The sequence below is a fragment of the Aotus nancymaae genome, unplaced genomic scaffold (assembly GCF_030222135.1).
Source record: "Aotus nancymaae isolate 86718 unplaced genomic scaffold, 86718_ANA_hifiasm-v0.15.2.pri h1tg000022l_1, whole genome shotgun sequence".
In the NCBI taxonomy this organism is placed as follows: domain Eukaryota; kingdom Metazoa; phylum Chordata; class Mammalia; order Primates; family Aotidae; genus Aotus; species Aotus nancymaae.
Genome location: NW_026988435.1, coordinates 1624773 through 1647679, shown reverse-complemented (window position 1 = coordinate 1647679; position 22907 = coordinate 1624773). Strand labels below are relative to the sequence as shown.

Sequence of the window (22907 nt, the reverse complement as noted above, 5' to 3'; positions counted from 1 at the left end):
ACTATTACACCATCATGGTGCACCATAAACCTGGGGTTGCCAGTAGGCTGCTTTAATATTTTGGATGCAAAAAATCCACAATATTTTCCTGTTTCGTTTTTGCATAGCTAGAATTTCTTGTGTGTGTGTGTGTGTGTGTGCGCGCGCGCGCGCGTGTGTGTGTGTGTTTTCTCTTTCAAGTCCTTTTTCTATTTCTTCCCATTCAAATGCACGACAAAAACCATTCTCATCTCTCACAACCAGCCTTTGCCTCTGCACAGGTCTCCCTGGAGGTCTCATTGTCCCTATCTGCTGCTCCCCTCTTCATGGCTCCTTTGGTCCCTGCCCCTCTCCTGCTCTTGCCCGCTGACCCCACAGACCCCTCAGATCTCCGTTCTGTTGAGCGCGGGGAGCTGCAGCAGCGCAGATGGGGCACTCCAGGCCCCTTTGTTGCCTACCCCATGGGACATTGCACACTTGGAAATCAACCGACCAGAAGAAAGCCTTTTAAAAAAGAACTTCCCCCTTTGAAAAAGCCTTTCATTTCTTTTCCACTCTCAGAATGCTTCAGAGGAATAAAAGCTTAAAGATGACAAAGTGTGGAAATGAAGGCCAAGCAAATGGAAAAGCAATGGTCATTTATTCCGACGCAAGGGCGTCAGCCACCGGCACTTGCATTTTGAGAAAGCTTTGCAGGCAGGCAGAGGAGTGGGACGGCTTTACAGCTGAGGACAGCGAAGGCTTCAGGTGAGCCCTGAGTGGAGGCTGTTGGTGTGGGGAACCTGCCCACGGGCTAACTGGAAGCGAGGCATCCTGTGTGCTTGGTTAGGGGTGCATATTTGGCTTTCCCTGGTGGGTCCTACCTTGCAAGTGGGAACATAAATTAGGGAAAGTGTCAGTTACTAACCAAGCTCAGGCCCTTTCCAGAGGATTGTTACGGACGCTAAATCGTCTGGCTCCCAGCAAGTCTGACTTGTATAATAGCAGGCTGGCTTCCCCGGTTGTTTATTTGTAGATAAGGAGGTTGATTTCCTGGGCAGGTGGCCCCAGTTTGTAGATCAGAGTTCTATTTTTATATATACAGTCCGGCCATTGTCCGATTGTACACTCAGTCTCTCAAGTGTATTATTAATTCAACAAGTCCTCACTGAGCGCCCTGGGCGGTCAGCTTCCCTGGGGCCCAAGTCGCTCTGACAGGAGTCGCGATCCTGGCGTCTCCGGAGGCGCTGCCTTCTGAGGCAGGTGAGCGGGGCAAGGCGGGGCGCGGGGCGTTTCAGAATCACCCAAAGCACAGGTCAAACTTGACAATTCACAGGTTTCGTCCCTCTGACTGCTCCGGCTTTCCGAGGCATTGGAGATGACTCCGTCATTTTGCAAAAGGCAGACGGTGCTAGCTAGCATTTAGTGACAGCTTGCCCTCTTTTAGAATGAAAGAATACTTCCATCTGTGTCTCTGTGGCGCAATCGGTTAGCGCGTTTGGCTGTTAACCAAAAGGTTGGTGGTTCGAGCCCATCCAGGGACGTTATTGTCATTGACCTTTTATAATTCCCAAGGTGGTCTGCTCCCTTGAAGGCAAATACCTCACTTTCCCTCCGGTCATCTAGTGGCTGCTTCTCATCCTCCCAGAAGTTTGTGCTGGGAAGAAATGTAGTTGGAAGGTACAGAAGTTCTTGGACCAGGGAACAAGAGAGACTGTGTGACCTGTGCAGGGGTTCTGGGTGAAATCTTTTTTCTTTTTCTCTGTGTCCTTGGGCTACTGACAAGCTTTTTGTATCTCAATATTTTTTTCAACGATGGTAATAAAACCTTATTTGCAGGATGTGCCTAGATTTAATAATTGCTCAATCAATAATGTTATCAGTAGAATCAAGATTATTATCATTTGCATTATTTTTGATGAAGGCATTTCTTCTTTTGCTTATTCCATCATCTAACTCTTTACATGTTGTTTTTGAAATTAAGTTGGTTCCATGATTTTACAATTACAAATCATGCTGCAGTCATCATTCTTGTACCAATATCTTTTATTACTTGATAATTTCTATAGGGTAGAGTCCTGGAAGTGCAATTGCTGTATCATAGCGGCTACAGTACACATTTTTTATTTTACATAATAAGGCCTGTAAATCTGCCTTCTGTAGAAGTGGCACCAACATATATTCCAGTTTATTTTTTCATCTGAGAGATTCCTTTTCTTCATAGTCTTGCTAGCACAATAAACTTTCTATACATCTGTCTCATGATCAAATAAAAGGGCCATGAGCTGTGGCTCATGTCTGTAATCCCAGCACTTTGGGAGGCCAAGGTGAGCAGATTGCCTAAGGTCAGGAGTTTGAGATCAGCCTTGCCCACATAGCAAAACCCCATCTCTGCTAAAAAGACAAAAATTAGCTGGGTGTGATGGCCTACACCTATAATCTTAGCTACTCAGGAGGCTGAAGCATGAGAATCACTTGAAACCAGGAGGCAGAAGTTGCGGTGAGCCGAGATCACACCACTGCACTCCAGCCTGGACCACAGAGCAAGACTGCATCTCACACACACACACACACACACACACACACACACACACACACACAAAGAAATAAAGAGAATGTTGCCCTCCTGACTTAACTACGGGGAAGTACGACAGATGACATGGTGGACATTAAGCAGTAGGGTATTGCCCCATCTGCTTTTCAGCTAAACTTTCAAGATATTTTGTATAACTACAACTTGTTTCTGTGGTGACCAGGTCTGGAGAAGACCAAGCCAGAGTCACCTCTTTAATAGCTTTGTGCCAAGCAGTTTACACAAGGGAAGAAAAACCTTCCTGGTTCCTGACGCTTATTCCTCCACTATTTCCTCTATAAATGGCAAGGGTGAATTAGTATGCTGTCTGTGTTAGTCAAGGTTCTCCAGAGAAACAGAATCATCCATCTATCTATTATCTACCTATCTTTATTTATTTTAAGGAGTTAGCTCACATGATTGGGAAAGTTGAAGGGAGGCAGGCTGGAGACCAGGGAAGAGTTGTTATTCGAGTACTAAGATGTTCTGTTGGTAGTTACCTCTTCTCCCAGGAAGGTCAATCTCTTTCTATTCAGGCCTTCAACTGATCGGATGAGGTCCACCCACATCAAGTAGAGGAAGCTGCTCTACTCAAAATCTACTAATAGAAATGTTCATCTCATTCAAAAGGCCCCTTCTCAGAGACCTCCAGAATCATATTTAACCACATACCTGGGCACTGTGGTCTAGCTAAGTTGACACATAAAACTAACCACTACACTGTCTCTACATTATTCATTGACAGTTTCTCTTTTTTCTTGCTATTTCCACAAAGATTTGCCCACCTGAGACACATCATTGTAGCTAACAGAATCCAGCACCTTATGGGCATCCCATACAGACTCGTAATCTCAGAGGTATTGGCATATGTTCCTCAATTCATGTGTTACATCTCATGAGTAGAAATTGAACTGTTTGACTTTTAGACTCTAAATGTAATTCTTAGACAAGTATTTTTTTCTCTCTCTCTCATTTGTACATTGTCAATTATTTTTTCCCAATCAGTGATCAACATTCTGGTTTTGATTCTATGAAATGAACATCTGGGCATAGTGGTTAACTGGGATACATTCTGTGTTAGGTGGTAGAGGAAAGCTTATCCATTCTGTGAGTCTTTTTTAATGGGCTATTTGTCTGTCCTGAGATTCTTAATATTTCCTGGTATTTGAGTCTGCAGTGTTGGGAAGTGGTTCACATCTTATCTATCTAACACTAGGTAAAATCCTACGGGTCCAACAGTTGTCAATATCTTGCAAAAGTGGGATATCCTTTGATCTACTATTGATGCACTTTTTATCCACAAGGATGATCTCCATACACAATGATTTTCCCTTAAGAACCGTAACTTCAATATATTGCTCTAGCTAAAGGGATCTTCGAACAGAATGAAAACTGAAATTTTGGCATCCAATATTCTACTTTCTTAGATGAAAGTTCCTAAACCCTATACCCATTAATCTCCCATTCTTCCCTCCCTAGCCCCTGGCACAACCACCATTCTGTCTTCTGTCTCTATGAATTTGACTCCTTTAGGGACTTCATATAAACAGAATCACATGGATTTTTCCTTCTGTGACTGGTTTATTTCACTCAGCACAATGTCCCTAGGTTTATCTATGCTGTAGCATGTGTCAGAATTTCTTTTCTTTTTTAAGGCTGAATAATATTCCATTGCATGTATATATCACATTGTGTTTATTGATGTACCTGTTGTTGGACAATTGGATTGTTTTCATTTTTTAGCTATTGGGAGTAATAGTACTATGGATGTAATTGTGCGAATGTCTCTGAGTCCCTGCTTTCAGTTCTGTTGCATGTATACCCAGAAGTAGAATTGTTGCATTGTCATAGTTATTTTTAATATTTTGAGAAACCACCATATAGTTTTCCACAGTAGCCGTACCATTTTATTAGGTTGGTGCAAAAGTAATTGCAATTTTTACCATTAAGAGTAAAGACAAAAACCGCAGTTACTTTTGCACCAACCTAATATATTCCCAGCAACAAAGGTGCACAGGGGTTCCAGTTTTTCTGCATCCTCACCAACAATGGTAATTTTCTTTCCTTCTTTTTAAAATTATAGACACCCTTGTGGGCTTCACTTTTCATTTCCATTTTCTCCTTGAAATCTTGGAGGTTGAGCAAGGAGGAAATGCACGTCTTAGTGGAGTCTTCATAGCTACCACCAAGCCTAATGGCTCAGAGCAAGGGTTTGGAGGACAAATTGCCTGGATGAGTCCTGGCTCTCACTGTCATCGAGATGTTGGGACCCTTGGAGAGGTAAGTTCAGCCTTTCAGTACAATGTTCTCATCTGCATCAAGGGGTTGTAATAATCTACACTATCAGCCGGGCGTGGTGACTCAGCCTGTCCCAGCACTTTGGGAGGACAAGGCGGATGGATCACCTGAGGTCAGGCATTTGAGACCACCCTGGCTGACATGGTGAAACCCCATCTCTACTAAAAATACAATAATTAGCTGGGTGTGGTGGCAGGTACCTGTGTTCCAGCTATTTGGGAGTCTAAGGCAGGAGCACCCCTTGAACCCGGGAGGCAGAGGTTGCAGTGAGCCAACATCACACCACTGCACTACAGCCTGGGTGACAGACTGAGATTCCATCTCAGGAAACAACAAAAAACAAGCAAACAAAAAACTCAACTACCTTACAAGCTTGCTATGTGCACAAAATAAGTTACTCCACAGTAAAGCACTTAGGAACCATGCCAGTCACAGAATAATGCTCTTCAATCAGTTATTACTATTATTATGTCTTTGTTTTCGTTTCTAACTGTACCAGTGAGAACTTTCAACATTCCCTAAAATAAATTAGGAGTGTTCAATGGTTTGGTTGACCTCTTCTGCCCACATTAATGTCCAGGTGTCTGAAAAACTGGTTACTTGAAGGGTCTACTCAAAGTGCAGATGTTGAATCCTATAGCACGTAGAATCCTAGAGAGGTAGAATCCTGTCCTCCTACAGGAGCTCTGTTAGTGCATCAGGGGACTGGATCCAACCTCATCAAATTATTGGACCTTGGACGGGCATGATTGTTTAGCTCATGGTGGACAATCTTTTGCACATGATTCTAGCAAGAGCCTTTAATATCCATTCAAACTTAACCCAAGAAATACAAGAAAAATGCAAGTATGTACCTACCAGGGACCTCTTCTCTGTTTTTGTTTTCTTCAGAAATCAAAGTAGGAAAATTTGGTTTTCCTGGAATTTGTAGATTTGCTCTTTCAGTTACCATGGAATTTTGTAGCAAACCAGCATTCCCTTTGAAAAGACATAGATATAATCTGGTTTAAAGGAATTCTGTTTGAAGTCTTTGAAAAGCTAGGATCCACAGGGCCAGCTACAGAAAGGGGGTGTAGAGAGAGACAGAGAAGCTCTCATTGGGCTGAAACAATTTTTTCCTCCTCAAGGCATTTGCTAGTTCTTGGCAAAGGTCAAGAGGGTGAGAAGCTGGGGAGAGGGCAGCAGTTAAGAGTCAGAGAAAACAGCAGCACTTTGAGTAACCTCGTGAGGGTGGGGAGTGGTAACATGTGGATCTGTCCAGTTATTCTGACTTGAAAAGCCAAGATTCTAGAGTGAATTAAGACATGAACTGAACACATCGTAAAGGTTTCCCCCTCAAGGCATTTGCAAATTCAGCTCTGTGCTGGTGAGAGGCTAACGGAGAGTGCCTGAAAGCAGTTTTCATGGATAGGGGTGCAAAGGAGATGGAAATTAAAGTTCAATACCCTCCAAAATGTGATACCTCACAAATGGGGAGGCCTAGAGGTTTATAGCGTAGGAATGTGGGCAAAGCAAATATAGACTGAGCCTTCCCATGAGTGCATGCAAAGGTGGGCGAGGTGGGAGTTGGGAAGGTTAAAATTGACCTCATATTAAAGGAAACCCCTACACATTGCTACTGCAAGGGAAAGGAAACAAGTATCACATTGGGATATGTTATTTATCATGTATTAAAGGTAATACAGCATGACGCTAAATGTATCAGTCATACTTAGATGGTTATGCTCCAGTTTTGGTCGCTATACTCTTGTAAGAATGTAGGAAATGATAACCTGGAGAGTTCCTAAAAAGGGACAGTAAGAATCACCAGAAGTTAAAATGAAATTCATTTAGGGAAAGCCACAAGAAATGTTTTTATTGAAACTGTCCTCAAGAAAATAAAATGTGCTGAGAAAATGTTTGGATGCTTTCAAGGAGAGGCATGCTTAGGCTGTTTTGCTGTGGTTAGAAATTGGTTGGCAACCTCCCTGGGTCCCTTATCTCAACTATAAGAAACAAAAGTACTCATCCCTTAGCTCAATTTAAACCTCGTTTGTTTTCATTCATTTGTTTCATCATTTGCCTGTATTTTCTTCTGAAACACCTGTGGACCCTCCCCTTCCTCCTCATCACAGCACCCCCGGTTCCCAGTACCTGCTGTATCTCTCCCTTCCCCAGTGGGTGGCTGGGTCCTCCTGGCTGAGGATGTTCTCCTCAAGGGGGCACATTGTAGGCTCACTCTTTACTTCCTTGTGGGCTCTGCTCTTGAGATTCCATCCTCCTACAGGATCTCCACTAATAATCCAACTTCTGTCAGCCACGACGTTGTTTCAATTCCTTTAGGTAGCTTTTGAGAAAAACCTGGCCATTGTGGAGACATAGACATCTTTCTTCTCTGTCCTTCCTTTCAAAGATGGCTGTAAGAGAGCTCTTCATGAGAAAATGCTCCAACTGAAGGCTGGGATGCATCAGCCCTCAGAGAAGAAGGGACTTGATAAGAAGGGAGTGGATGGGCAGAAGCCTTGGCCTGAGGAAGCAGAATTCTCCTCTGTATCCCACAGTGGGTAAGAGACTTCCCACTATCAGCATTAAGTCATTGCTCATCAGAGCAGCTCTCAGGGCCTGCATCCAGCCTCCATACCTTAACTGTAGGATTTGTTCTTAACACCTTCCTGGGAATTTCTTTAGATAAAAATCTGTAAAATTTTTATGAGTAATTACTTTATATTATTCAGAGAAATTTGGTTTTATTCTAGCTACCATTGCATGTATTCAGCAAATATTTGGTCTCCATGGGTACCTGAGCTGGAAATCTTCCAGCCATGTGAATGGTCCTTCTGGATCCACAGGAGCATGTAGGAATCTCCTATTTCTTCATATGTTACTCTGGTGAATGCTGAGCCATCCCAGTGCCCGGGGAGGTAGATTTATACAGAGGTCCCTCCATTCTACTCCATCCTCGATGGAAACTCAGTCCCTGGCTTCCGGAATGGCAATTTTGATAAGTTTAGTTTTTAAAATAAGCTGACAGAATTGTCAAATAGTTGCCTGTTGGCTAGATTTGTCAGTTTGTCTTTAATGGCCATTTTCCTACTGCTTTTTGGAAGCATTTAAATAATATGGGGTTAATCCATTACACATTTGCCTGTGAGCACCAGTTACTGAAAATACTAACTTGCCACTAATTTGCCTAAGTGGTGAACAGCTTTGGAAGTGATTCAAATCCTGCTTCATGCTCCATGAGGTCACTCCCCAATATATTCCCCTTAAATTTCTTTGATCCAGAGAATAATGTTAGTTAGATGTAAAATAACTCTAGGCCAGACATGATGGTTCACGCCTGTAATGCACAGCACTTTGGGAGGCTGAGGCGGGCGGATCACTTGATGGCAGGAGTTTGAGATAGCCCAGCTAACATGGTGAAAGTCTCTAATGAAAACACAAAAATTAGCGAAGCATGGTGGTGGGCACCTGTCATCCCAGCTACTCAGGAAGCTCAGGCAGAAGAATTGCTTGAATCTGGGAGGCGGATATTGCAGTGAGCTGAGATCATGCCACTGCACTCCAGCTTGGATGACAGAGTGACACTCCATCTCAAAAACAAAAACGCAAAAACAAAACAAAGCAAAACAAAACCTCTAGAGTCAGTTAGTCCCATTTCCTCATTTTAGAAGCAAGAACACTTAGGCCCCAAGTGATAGTCATTTGATCAAAGTTGCATAGTAATAGCCTCTGGCAGAGATAACATTAGAATCCCGTGTTCCCAATCCACAAAGCCCACACTACACCCACTTTGTCAAATATATTTTTAAAACTCATACTCCTGTGATAAGTATTTTTTTAAATAGACTTTCTTAGAGCAGTTTGAGGTTCACAGTAAACTTGAGTGGAAAGTAGCAGAGAGTTCCCATACGCCCCCTGCCCCTGCACACACAGCCTTCCTCACTCAGTATCTTGTCTCCGAGTGATAATCTTTGTTACACTCAGCAAACCTCCATTGACTCATCATCATCACCCAAAGTCCAGTTTGCAGTGGGTTCACTCTTGGTGGTATATATTCTATGGGTTTTGACACAGGAATAAATGTATAATGGCATGTATCCACCATTATAATAAAGAATGACTATTCCCCGCCCTAAAAATGCTCTGTGTTCTGCGTATTCATTCTCCTTTTCCCCAGCACCGGGCAACCACTGATCTTTTTACTGTCTCCACCGCTGGGCGTGTTCCATAGTGTCATATAGTCAGAGTCACACAGTATGTAGCGTTTTTAGATTGGCTTCTTTCATGTCATAATACACTTAAGTTTCTTTCATGTCTTTTCATGGCTTCACAGCTCATTTCTTTTTAGTACCGAATAATATTCCATTGACTGCATGTCCAAAAACTTACCCATTCACCTACTGAAGGACATCGTGGCTGTTTCCACGTTTTTGCAGTTATGACTAAAGCTGCTATAAACACCATGTGCAGGTTTTTGTGTGAACATAAATTTTCAGCTCATGTGGGTAAATACTGATGAGCAGATTGCTAGGTCATTTGGTAAGAGTATGTTTCATTTCACAAGAAAATGCCAAACTGTCTTCCAAAGGGACTTTACTGTTTTGCATTCCCACCAGCAATGAATGAGAACACCTGTTGTTCCTCATGCTTACCAGCATTTGGTATTATCGGTGTTCTGGATTTTGCCATTCAAATAGGTGTAGGGTGGTTCAATGTTTTAGTTTTCAACTCCCTAATGGCATATGATGTGAGCATCTTTCCATGTTCTTGTTTATCATCTGAACATCATCTTTGGTGAGGTGTCTTTTGCCTATTTTTTTTTCTCTTTTTTGAGACGGAGTTTCGCTCTTGTTACCCAGGCTGGAGTGCAATGGCACGATCTCGGCTCACTGCAACCTCCGCCTCCTGGGTTCAAGCAATTCTCCTGCCTCAGTCTCCCAAGTAGCTGGGACTACAGGTGTGTGCCGCTTTGCCCAGCTAATTTTTTTTGTATTTTTAGTAGAGACAGGGTTTCACCGTGTTGACCAGGATGGTCTCGATCTCTTGACCTCGTGATCCACCCGCCTCGGCCTCCCAAAGTGCTGGGATTAGAGGCGTGAGCCACCGCGCCCAGCCTCTTTTGCCCATTTTTTATTGGGTTGTTCATTATTGTTGAATTTAAGAGTTCTCTGTGTATTTGGGATAACAGTCCTTTACCAGATGTGTCTTTTGCAAACAGTTTGTTGTCTTCTAATTTTCTTGATGAGTCTTTTGCAGAGCAGGAGTGTTTAATTTTAATAAAGTCCAGATTATCATTTATTTCTTTCATGGATCATGCCTTTTGTTTTATAACTGAAATGTAATCACGTAGCTGGACTCTGTGGCTCATACCTGTAATCCCAGCACTTTGGAAGTCTGAGGCAAGAGGATCACTTAAGCCCAAGAGTTTCATTGCAGTGAGCCATGATCATGCCATGATCACACGCAGGGAAGACTACAGAGAGCCATGATCATGCCACTGCACTACAGTAAATAAAGAAAATCATTTATTTATTTACTTAGAGACTCTGTCTCTAAATTAAAGTTGGTATCACATTGAATCCTTAGATCAATAAATAAAATAAGTAAAAAGTCATCACCAAACCCAAGGTCATCTAGATTTTCTGCCATTGTTATCTTTTAGCAGTTTTTATAGTTTGATGTTTGACATTTAGGTCTATGATCCATTTTGAGTGTGATCAATCTGCTGTATTTTGGAGTCTACTGGAATCTCTATTCCGTTCCACTGACTTCTTTGTCTATTCTTTCACAAATCTCATACTGCCATGATTACTGTAGCTTTACAGTAAGTCTTGAAGTCAGGTCGTATCAGCCCTCTGTTCCTTCTCCATATTGTGATGTGCATTCTGGGTCTTTTGCCTCTCTATGTAAACCTTAGCATCTATTAGTTGATATCCACAAAATATCTTGCTGATATTTTGACTGGGATTGTGTTGAATCTTTAGATCAAGTTGGGAAGAACTGACATCTTGACAATATTCAGACTCCTGTCCATGAACACAGAATATCTCTCTGTGTATTTAGTCCTTCTTTGATTTCTCTCAACAGAGGTTTATAGTTTTCCCCATACAGATCTTGTACATGTTTTGTTAGATTTGACCTTGACATAATCACTTACTAGTTCCAGGAGATTTTTTCTGTCAGTTCTTTCAGCTTTTTTCTTTTCTTTTTCCTTCTTTCCTTCTTTCCTTCCTTCCTTCCTTCCTACCTTCCTTCTTTCCTTCCTTCCTTCCTTCCTTCCGTCCTTCCTTCCTTCCTTCTTCCTTCCTGTCTTTTTGACAGAGTCTTGCTTTTTTGCCCAGGCTAAAGTGCAGTGGCACGATCTCAGCTCACTACAACCTCCGCTTCCTGGATTCAGACAATTCTCCTGCGTCAACCTCCCGAGTAGTGGAATTATGACCACATGCCACCATGCCTGGCTAATTTTTGTGTTTTCAGCAGAGATGGGGTGTCATGAGGTTGCAGATTTTCTATAATACATAGATAACTGCGTCATGTGTGAACACAGGCAGTTTTAGTTCCTCTTTTCTACTCTGCATACCGTTTATTTCCTTTGCTTATTTGACTGCATTAGCTAGGATTTCCAGTATGATGTTGAAAAGGAGTGGTAAGAGGAGAAAACTTTGCCTTATCGCTGATCTTTATTTTTTTTCTGAGATGGAGTCTTGCTCTGTAGCCTAGGTTAGAGTGCAGTGGCACTATCTAGGTTCACTGCAACCTCCACCTCCTGGGTTTAAACAATTCTCTGTCTCAGTCTCCTGAGTAGCTGGGATTACAGGTGCCCACCACCATGCCTGGCTAATTTTCGTATTTTTAGTAGAAACGGGGTTTCACCATCTTGGCCAGGCTAGTCTTGAACTCTTAACCTCATGATCCACCAACCTCAGCCTCCTAAAGTGCTGGGATTACAGGCATGAGTCACCGTGTCCAGCCTTATTTCTGATCTTAATGAGAAAGCGTCTAGTTTTTTTTTTTTTTTTTTGAGACGGAGTTTCACTCTTGATACCCAGGCTGGAGCGCAATGGCGCGATCTCGGCTCACCGCAACCTCCGCCTCCTGGGTTCAGGCAATTCTCCTGCCTCAGCCTCCTGAGTAGCTGGGATTACAGGCACGCGCCACCGTGCCCAGCTAATTTTTTGTATTAGTAGAGACGGGGTTTCACCATGTTGACCAGGATGGTCTCGATCTCTTGACCTCGTGATCCACCCGCCTCGGCCTCCCAAAGTGGCGTCTAGTTTTTGTATGACATTCATGTAGAGTTTTTAGAGATGTTCTTTATCAAGTTAAGGAAGTTCTCTATCTCACTTTGATGAGAGTTTTGATGATTAATGAGTGTTGAAATTTGTCAAATGCTTTTTCTTCATCTATTAACATGATCATGTGATTTTTCTTCTTTAGCAAGCAGCAGAGAAAGTGACAATCTTGGAAGGGATCTTTCACATAGAGATCGTTTTCTTTTCCTTCCTTGGTTCCTTTTACCATATTCGGGACACTAAACATATGCTAGAATTCAGGGTGTGGGCTCCTGTGCTGATACTCTCCAGTCCCCTCTCCTAAAGCGCTATAACCTAACAGGTATACCTCTCTACCTTTACTTCTCTTGTCTGCTTTTTTTTGACGCAGGATGAGGCTCAAGAGTTAACCCATCTATGGCAGAAGATGCAGATCAGGACAGCAGCTCTTCTCTGCTCATCCGGCATGTCAAGAACACAGTAAAGACCTTTGAGGAGCTATTCAGGAGCAATAGCACTGACCACTATATGGAGCAGCATTTCTGCGAGCCGGTGGCCAAAGACGGCCAGCTGGCAGAGAGTCTTGCCAGAAAATTCAGCACGGGTGAGTTGGCCACAGAGCTTAGGAAGGCTTCCAGTCTCCCCCAAGGTCCTGAGTTCAGAGAAGCCCACCCCTATTCACAAGTCATTTTCAACCTGGTGTCCTGCTTTGTAATCACCACCTTAGGACATGACAGAGTCAGGACTGGCTGGTGAGGTGCTCCCAGAAGAAACACATTGGGTGAGGATGTCATGACAATCACCAGCCCCTCCATCCCTCGTGGAATATAGATGTTAGGGCAGGAGGCCTCCCCAGGGATGATGGTATTTGTCTGAAGCTGTTTGGCAGAAAGAGACAAGGAACAGTGGCAGCTGGTTTCTGTAATCCGAAGACCCCACCTCTAGCCTGTGTGTTCTTTACTAGCTCTGGACAGGTTCATATTGATTTTGATTTCTGTTTTCCCACCTAAAAAGTTATACCAGCCCCTGAATGTTGCATGATTTTTCTGGGGATTAAATAGGTAACATTAATCGGTGCACTTCAAAAAAATGATAAAGAATCCTGCTGACTTTGGCATGGTTTAGGCACTCTGTGTGCTAGTACAAGGTGGTGAGAAAATTAGCTGTTTCGGGAGCTTCTTACATGGAATTACCCCTCAAGCACCCAAGGCCACACAGTAACAGAAAGCTTGAGTTGTGTGCTGTCTCCTGAGGGCAGGTGGGACAGGGATGTCTCGTCTTTTCAGAGGAAGGGGGAGGTTCTGCATGGAAGCTACGGTGGAACACACAGCCATGGGTCTGGTGCTGGCCTCATGCCAGGACTTGGAGGCTTTGGCTGGAGGGGTCCAGAGGCCAGCTGGATACGAGTCCCATGATCTGTGGGAATAAAGACACAGGGCAAAGTAAGTGGAGATGGCAACCTTCACAGGGGGCTCAGGAAAGCCTGCCAGGCAAGCTCTCTCAATACTCAACCCACGACCTGGGAAAGTGTCCCTGGTCCCAGACGGAACTCCATGTCTGTTTGCAGTCTGGGAAGTGACACCTGCTTAAATCATGACTGGTTTTTTTGAATTTTGTTCTCAGATGACTGTACAAGTAAGAAGAATCAAGCAGGACAGGTGCCTTCGACTCTCAGGTAACTCCACATTTTCAGGGGCTATCGAAGACGTAATCTGGTGAAGAATCCAGAAGCAAGAGCCAGAAGCTCAAAGAAACAGGAGCTCACATGGCCAGTAAAAAACAAATACTTTATCTATTAAACCATTACGTATGTATCCTTAGTGATAAGGCAGTCTCATTTAAAAATTGTTTAAAAATGTATTATTCCTTTGTTTTTACCAACTCATTCACCAGTTAAGCAACATAGAGCTGCTGTAGCCTATCTGGGTCTGAAGAGTCTTCTGAAGCTCCAGGGATCACCTCTGGTTTCCCTTGTTTAAAGACCAGAGTAAGATTATATCTGATTTCCTCGAGGTTGACCCAAGGATTGCTGGCAGATGTTAAACAGCTACAAATTTTCCTTGTAAATAACAGTTTATACTGTGTCTCTATAGTCAGGGAGGGAGATCTAGAGACTGCAAGACACCAGTGAGGCTCCAGGAATTTGTTTAAATGGTCTACGGCAAATGCTATTTAACAAGTTATGTTCACAGATTGAGTTGAGATGTTTTTTTCACATTTTACTTTATTTTATTTTTGGGATGAGGTGTTGCTCTGTTTCCCAGACTGGAATGCAGTGGCACGATCACTGCTCACTGCATCCTTGAGCTCCTGGGCTAAAGGGATCTTCCTTCCTCAGCCTCCTGAGTAGCTGGGACTACAGGTGCGTGCCACCACACCCAGCTCATTTTCTATTTTTATTTTTTTGTAGAGAGAGGATCTCACTACGTTTCTCAGTTTGGTCTAGAATTCCTGGGCTCAAGCAATCCTCGTGCCTCGGACTCCCAAATTGCTGGGATTACAGGGCTGAGCCACCATGCCCATAACTGGAGTTGAACTTTTTTTTTTATTTTTGAGAAGTCTGGCTCTATCGCCAGGCTGGAATGAAGTGGCACAATCCTGGGTCACTGCAACTTCTGCCTCTCAAGTTCAAGTGATTCCCCTGCCTCAGCCTCCCGAGCAGCTGGGACTATAGGTGCATGCCACCATGCCTGGCTAATTTTTTATGTTTTAGTAGAGACAGGGCTTTTCCACATTGGCCATGATGGTCTCGATCTCCTGATGTTATGGTCTGCCCACCTCAGACTCTCAAAGTGCTGGGATTACAGGTGTGAGCCACCACTCCTGGCCTGCCTGGAGTCGAACTCTTATGGGCCTCTGAGTATCTTGTGAAGGAAGCATGAGTGTTATTTCAAAGGCCCGTTAAGGATTCTCTTTTCCTCGGGGTGTTTGTAGCCAGTGCACCGGACAACTGCTGCTCTCCCCTCCCCCGCCTTTCCTCCATGCTCTGTCCCTAAACAGAAATGAATTGTGTGGCTTCTTCTCTGAAGGAACGATCCTTGACCTCCCCTTTACTTCTCCTCTGAGCTTCCACATTAGTAGAGCTGTGGCATTCAGGTGACCTTTATTTTTTCTTCTTATCCCACTAGTATCTTGAGGAAGATGCATAATGTGGGTAAAGTGATGGAAGTCCTAGAGACCAAGCGGGATGCCCGGTCCCAGACTCAGCCCCAGATCCGATGCAGCAGCCACACCCAGTCTGCCCCCATCACTCCCTGAGCAGCACCTCCCCGTGGCTTGACAAGCAGGAAGTGCATCCTGCAGTGACTGTCATCAGTGAGTACCACAGGGCTCCAGGTTTTGGTGTCACACATTGTCTAGGCCACGAGGTGGCATCTTGGCAGCCAGGCCCTGTAGGTCCACCGTGATGTACCTGGTTGGGCACAACTCTGGTACTCAGTGCTGAGCATGAGCCCCAAGGGTTTCATAGCTTTTCTCCATTCCTAGTCTCACATGTTATCAGTCACTAGATCCTCTCTGGCACATCCATGGTGCTGGACTTGGGGGGCATGAGTTGGGAAGGGGAAAAGGGGTCAAATAGTCCCTCTTCACTGCAACACAATTACATCATCTTTCAAACTAGGGACATGAATGTTGCTGACATTGTGCACCTGATCCTGGAATCCCTGGGATAAATTGCCACGGTTCCTATTTTCTGTTCACAACTACATCATCTTTATTATTTGTGAAATTACAGATCCCATCCATCATCCTAATAAGCTTGCTATAACACCCTCTAAACCATCAGTAAATGGGGACATGCTGTGAGGTTCAAGCTGAGTCTGTCATCAACACCACTGGCATGTCCATCCTGAGAATTTCCCCGAGAGGGTCCTTGGGGTAGCCGTGGTAGAGATGGGAAGAGGAGATTAAGTTTTAAACCAGAACTTCATTTTCTCCTGCTCAGTTTTCGCTTTAATTTCCTTCCTGAGGAAAGTGTTTGAAGCTTTATTGTTTGAAGCTTTAGGTCGGGATGAATTAAATCCTAATGTGGATAATACCATGAAATTATTTGTAGTCCCTGGCTATATCTGATGTTTTTCCTAATTGGCTATTTTAGGCAGTGAATGAGCCATGAAGGTTTTGTTGTTGTTGTTTTGAGACCGAGTTTTGCTCTTGTCACCCAAGCTGGAGTGCAGTGCCATTATCCTGGCTCACTGAAACCTCTGGCTTCCGGGTTCAAATGATTCTCCTGCCTCAGCCTCTCAAGTAGCTGGGATTACAGGTGCTCACCACCAGCCCCAGCTAAGTTTTCTGTTTTTAGTTGAGACAAGGTTTCATCATGTTGGCTAGGCTGGTCTCGAACTTTGGACCTCAGGTGATCCACCTGCCTCAGCTTCCCAAAATGCTGGGCTTACATGCATGAGCCATCTCACCTGGCCCACATGGGCTTTGATCTGGTACTATTCCCATTTCTCATTTCACCCTGAGGAACAAAACAACAAAATGTTTCCTCTAGGACTATAGCAGCCAAGAAAAGACAGGAACTTCCCAATGACTGAGCACCTACTATGCTCACAGTACTGACTATTATGCTCACAGTACTGACCACTACCCGTATGTTGCCTCATTTAATGGACACAGGGATCCCCTCAAGTAAGTAGTGGTGTTCTGGTTTTTTAGTGGAGGACAGTGAGGCTCAGTAAAGTTAAGGAATTTCTGAAGACAAAGAAGTTTGGGGTAACACAGATTTGAGTCTACCTGACCCAAAGCTCAGGTTCTGAGCACTTCACTCTGTAGCCTGAGAGGTCAGGGATGCACACAGAGGATGCTCACTGCTTCTCAGCACCTCTTTGCTGGGCTTCTGGAGCCAGTGTTCTTTCCATTCCACCTTTTCTTCTCCATGCACTGAGCACAGAGTCCTGGCCTCTGAAGATGGGACAAGACCTTATACATCCTGCACTTCTAGCTAAGAATTTATAAACAGGTGAGCTGTGCTTGAGATGCACATCACCTGTTCCAAGGGGCCCACAGTTTTATTTGCATCCTTGACTCCGTTGCCCAGAGGCACTTGTTTCAACCTCAGCACTGCCCCAGGAGGTGGCAGAAAGGCAGGTACACATTTACCTCACCTGCAATCCCTCTGCCGCCTGCAGTGAGGTGTGGCCTCTGGAGTGACGCATCTGGAGAGCACCAGCCAGACTTTTTGCCATGACTCTCTTTCCTGAGGGAGATCGAAGCCCTTCTCTTTCCCATTTGAAGTCACTGTCCTTTCAGACGGGCAACTGTTTATCACCACTTCCTCTTTGCTTTTTGAGCTAAAATTTCCAGAACAATCAACCAGTAGCAGTGCACTGGCATAGCAGCTGCACTGTGAGGCTGAGTTCTCCTCACCAAAGCCAAGTCTCTGTTGCTTTCCATCTGCAGTGTAGAGCATATTCCCTGTGTGGTGTGACCAGGGAATGGGAAAACACTGATCACTGTTACAGGTAAGACTTAGACCGTCCTATGACCATGGTTGAGAGTAAACTGATTTTCTGGCATAAAGGAGGTTTGAAAGGGGTTGGGAATAACATTTTGACTGAGTTCCTACTTTAAGTCAGGCATTGTACTGAAGACTTCACATAGTTTTCCTTACTCTTTATTTCACAGTGATTCTGATTAGTATCTGATACTTTCTACACTGGAGGAGGAGAGATGTGCTGGATAGTGATTTAAATATCCAGTTCCTAGAAGAACGTGCTGTTGCTGAGGGCAAACAGAAACATCAACCCACCTGCTAAGAGGAGAAACTTGTCTGTTCGTAGCCCTTGATAATACTCCTTGAAAAGGGAAAGACTGTTAAACTTCTCTGAATTGGCCAGGTGTGGTAGCTCATGCCTGTAATCCCAGCACTTTGGGAGGCTGAGTGGGTGGATCACAGGGTCAGGAGTTCGAGACCAACCTGGCCAATATAGTGAAATCCTGTCTCTACTAAAAATACAAAAATTAGCTGGGCATGGTGGTGGGTGTCTATAGTTCCAGCTACTCAGGAGGCTGAGGCAGGAGAATAGCTTGAACCTTGGAGGTGGAGGTTGCAGTGAGCTGAGATCATGCCATTGCACTCCACCTGGGTAACAAAAATGAAACTTTGTCTCAGAATAAACAAACAAACAAATACATACATAAACATAACAAAAAAAACATTCTCTGAATTATGACTCTCTCACACCAGCTGGTTTTTTCTCTCAAAGGGACACAGTAATGAAGGGTCCAGAGTATCTGGCCATGTTCTCATGACATCATTGAGCTGTAAGATGCCATGTATTTTCTGATGGTGCAATCTGTACACTAGCTATTCTTTGCACAGGAGCCAGACAATGTGAACTGTACAGAAGAATTATCTTTGCAGTGTCATGAGCCATTCTAGGTAGAATCCAAATCACCACTTGCCTTAGACAGAAACCTCCTCAGCTTCAGTGCAGGGCCAGAGTCAGCTGAGGCCGGAATGAGAACCACCAGGAGTGCAAGCGACACTGTCCAGGATCTCTGCACGCTGTCCAGAAGTGGAGGCCATTTTCCCTCCTCCTCCAACAACCTCAGTGTAGAACAATTCCAGGTGGGAGAAGCTGGTTTGTTTCTGGCAAGGGCGTAGACTGTTGAATAATAGTCATCTGCTCACAGTCCACAAAATGCTTCACCCCTCACTGTCTGAATGCCTAGGACTGGCCGTGAGTCCCACAATTGGAAGAAACATTTCTGAAGCACCTCCCCAGGATCATTCCAGTATTGGGGATCATGAAGGAAGCGAGAAGAGGGGCCCCGTACTTCCCCTGTGTGTGCCTGGTGATGCTCAGATATTACATCTAACCACTGCTGCTTAGGTCATAGGCTAAGAAATGCCAGTGACTTTGGGGTGACATGGATAGTCCCTGGGAAATGAGTCTGATGACATTCGCCTTCATCTTTATTCCCAGGATTGCTTTATTCGTTATCTAGTGCTTCCAGAACAAAGCACCACAACCTGGGCATCTTCAAACAGAAATGAATTCTATCACGGTTCTGGAGGTCAGACATCTGAGATCAGGACATCGGCAGGGCCACGCTCCCTCTGAAGGCTCCAGGGAAGGACCCTTCCTTGCCTCTTCCTAGTTCTGGTGGTTTCTGGGGGTGTTCCTCTGGCTTGTAGACACATCACCCAATTTCTGCCTCTTGGTACATGGGCTTCTCTGTGTGTCTCTTGACCTTTGTGTCTCCTCTCATAAGGATGTAAGTCCAGTTGGATTTAAGACCTACCTCCAATCCAGTATCACCTCATCTTAACTTATTGTATCTGCAAAAACCCCATTTACAAATAAGGTCACATTCTGCAGTTCAAGTGAACTGAATGAACAAATCATTCGCTGAGTGAATTTTTGGAGGGCACTCTTCATTTCACTATGATTACCTTTAAAACACTTCATTTATGACTTCCCTGTTGGTTTCTCACTCAGATTCCTTTCTGGACAGATGCCCGCCCTGCCATTCCTGTGGATTCAGCTGCTTTGCCCAGCAACCGAGGAACCAGGTCTGCCCAGCCCTTCCATCATCTGAGTGGCACCCTGCCAGCTGAGCAGGACACTATGACATGGCAGCAATGGCCAATGGGGTGAGATGAGCCCTCAAAAAATGGATGCATCTGGAGACCCAGCCTCCTTCTCCTCTTTGTACTGGCCCAACTCCAAAACCTCTGGTAAAACACAAAGAAGCACATGGTGAAATCGAGCCCATTGATAGGAATGACACATTCCTTTCCTGGACAGAGAATTTTTTGATGCCTCTGTTAGAACCTGGCTCATAAAAGATGATGGGACAATATGTGGATCCGCCAGACAATGAGAACCAGCTCAGTGCTGGCTCCTCACAGGTGTCTTCTCTTAGCCACCCTATCTGGGAACTCACTCTGGGCAGGAGAGCAGGAGAAGTCAGGGACATTCTGAGGTGCTCCACAAGGAGGATGAGTGACCTCACATTTAAATGCTGCCTTCTCTCTGTGCTCCAACCCTCTTAGGCCTAGAGTAAGACTGTCCTGGAAGGCTCAGCTCAGGTTTCCGAGGGGAAGGTCTTCCTTACGTCAACAGCTACTGTAGGATGGGAAACAATTTCTAGAGTCACCCACCCCTCCGCACTCTTCCACTCTTTCACACTCACTGTGCATACAACCATGAGCCAATCCTGCCCCTGTAAACATTGCTTTTGGACTTGGAGCCAGACGTGCTAGCACCCAGCACTAGGACTGCAGCTGCTTAGAGGAACCATTTGAAGCAGCTCCATTTCTGGGTCCCAGGTAGTGTAACAACAAGACACTTGAAATTCTCAGAGAAAAACCAGACCCCACGCAAAACCTCCCAGTGGGGGAAGCCTCTTCTCAGTCTCCTCCCTCTGTGCGTCTTTACCCTTCATTGGAGATTGTTCCCTTCTCATCCTGTCCCCCCTTCAGATCCTGACACATCCAGAGGCTCTTCCATGCTCCCCTTTGCCAAAGCTGGTTAAAGGAGAACATTCACTGCCACTCATTATTCACAGCCTGGTTTAGTTTCATATGCACTTACCTGGGTCTTTCTCTCAAAGGCTGTTGAGTCGGGGACCATCGTGGGGGAGAGGGATGAGGTGGAGAGGGGGGCTCTCTGGACTGTTATCCGTGGCCAGGAGGTAGACAGCCTCTCCCATTACTAGGCCAGTTCTGCCGAGAGGCCTTTAGCAGTTTCTCACCCAGTGTCCGTCTCCCTTAGATGTGCTTGGCAGACTCTGTCTGGGAGGAGGCCTGTGGTGTTTCCTCACAGGAGGCCACTGCGTGATTAAAAGCCCAGGAGCTATGTAAGTAATGTTGCCTGGTGCTTCCTGAATGCCCAGGGGAGAGAGGGAAGCTGACAGAAGGATGGAGATTGGTAGGGATCTCACAGAGAGATGCCAGGTGGGCCTCACAGCCGCCCAGGGAGGATCAGGCTTCCCTGCCTCACACCTCTCCTGTGTCCTGGTGGTTTGCAGTAGGGGCCGACCTGCTGGAAAAGAATCTTGCGGAGACACAGAACCTGCACCAGTGCCTGGAGGAGTCCGTCACTGTCAGTGACCGCCTGAGCGAGAGGCTGGAGCATGTGCTCAGCCATGGTCACCAAGGGAAAGGTAGGAAGGCAGACATTTTATGTTTCTGTTCACGTCTAGGGAGTCTCTAAAGGGCGTATAGCTTCTTGGGACAGAGTTTCACAGGTTTAAAGCACATTGGTCTGCCTGATTTCACTTGTTCCTCACCGTCAGCCCAGACAGGGAAGCAGGAAAGGTGCTACTGTTCCCACTAAGTGGTTTGCGCCAAGCAGGGACAGGTCACCTTATCAGGACTATGTGCAGTGGTGCCATTCTCATATGTCCTTATACTGCCTGGTGCTGTTCTTGGGCCTGTGGCCTGACTGGAGAGTAGTAGCTCCAAGGTTCCCACGGTGCCACTGCAGCGGAGTGAGAGTGACCTTCCACCTTTATGCCGTGACCACACACCTTGGAGATCACCTGCCTCTTCTCTTGTGCTGATAACCCTTATTCCCACACTCTTCCTCCTGGATGCTCTCAGCTGGAGACCAATCCTTCCACCCCTCTTCTCCTCTCGTATTAAGGCCAGAAGAATGGTGACCTACCACATCACAGCAGAAGCCAATTAGGAAGAAAGACCCTGATCCACAGCTGAAGCCGGTGCACGTGAGAGTGTGTGGCCTGCTGTGCGTGCCCAGCAGAACCTGAGCCTGAGCCATACTGCACTTCATCCCGGCGCATGGGGACACCAGAGTTTCTGCTTGGCTGAGACAAAAACGTTAATGGGTGCAGGAAAGCACATCTTTGAAAGTGTCTGTTCCCTAAATGTGTGACACGGCTGGGTTGTTTGTCTTCCCTGTGAAGTAGCTACCTCTGTCTTTTATGGGGAGGACCTGTACTCCACATCCTTCCTCCACAACAGGAAAAGGGCCTCAGGGAAGCACACTGGAATTTTCAGGCACCCAGAAGGAGAAAAGTCAAAGCTGAGGTCACTTCCATATTTCTTCCTTTCTGCAGCAATGCCCAGTTGCAGAAGCAAAGAGAAGTAGGCAGCACAAAACTTGACCAGATCCACATGGCCTAAAACTATAATCACGTATTCTCAATCGAGATAAGGCTGCTGCTTACAAGATCTCACCTACATGTTCACAGACTCCTGGCTCCAGGAGTAAATAGTTCTGGAAAATCTACATGTAATGTATAAGTTCCTTTTCCAATCTTTGCAAATAATCAGAGAGCTACTGGGTGTCAGCTAGAAAGCAGCTTGGTGTCTCTCTGCCTGTCTCCCACTTTCAGCTGAGTATGGAATGGGAGGGGGAAGGAATATGAGTTTCTGTTTGGGACAATCAGTGAATTCCCTAAATCCCTCCAGACTTAATTGCAGCCCTGTCTCTCCCTGCCTAGGGACCACACAGTCCACTCTAGCCCCTCATTCCTATACTCAGAGTCACTCTTCTGGCTCTGGTGAGGACATCCTGTGACATGATGCCTAGAGGGAATAGAAGAATGTTCTCCAGAACTTTTCCAGCCCTATCCAATAGAATCCTTGGGTAGGAACTTGGAGACATCAGATAGTACCTTTAAATGAAGAGATCAAATTAATAAATTATTTTTAAAATTAGTGTTTATATTTATTTATTGAACACCTATAAAGAGTAAAATTTGTGTAGAAAAGAATAAAACCCAGAATGGTCTGAAATTCATGGAAAAGGTTAAAGGAGAAATGAGTTTTCTTTATTAGCTAACTCTGTTTCAGAAGACTAGAATGGGAAGTTCACTGCTGTGGGAAGGTAAGAAATATTAATAGA

General features: G+C 45.0%; 1 protein-coding gene, 1 long non-coding RNA gene and 1 other non-coding gene across 6 annotated transcripts; all 3 read left to right on the top strand.

Annotated features, from left to right (window-relative positions):
• Positions 1-545: 545 nt before the first annotated feature.
• On the top strand, positions 546-17851 carry LOC105707696 (myomegalin-like). Of its 4 annotated transcripts, none has more exons than XM_064379947.1 (7): positions 546-726; positions 4614-4810; positions 7221-7371; positions 12473-12685; positions 13705-13756; positions 15210-15396; positions 17713-17851. In XM_064379947.1, exons 4-6 carry the CDS (start codon positions 12499-12501, stop codon positions 15337-15339), a joined length of 369 nt encoding a protein of 122 aa, XP_064236017.1. In that variant the 5' UTR covers positions 546-726; positions 4614-4810; positions 7221-7371; positions 12473-12498; the 3' UTR covers positions 15340-15396; positions 17713-17851. The 4 variants fall into 4 exon arrangements, with proteins under 4 accessions (XP_064236017.1, XP_064236019.1, XP_064236016.1 ...); XM_064379946.1 differs by lacking the exon at positions 546-726 and adding an exon at positions 1112-1221; XM_064379949.1 differs by lacking the exons at positions 4614-4810; positions 7221-7371.
• Positions 1429-1502, top strand: TRNAN-GUU (transfer RNA asparagine (anticodon GUU)). Its single transcript has one exon. It is a non-coding gene; the product is annotated as a tRNA-Asn (tRNA).
• A 2959-nt stretch (positions 17852-20810) lies between the features above and the next one.
• On the top strand, positions 20811-21736 carry LOC135276344 (uncharacterized). Its single transcript, XR_010343893.1, has 3 exons — positions 20811-20895; positions 21067-21201; positions 21684-21736. It is a non-coding gene; the product is annotated as an uncharacterized LOC135276344 (long non-coding RNA).
• Positions 21737-22907: the final 1171 nt, after the last annotated feature.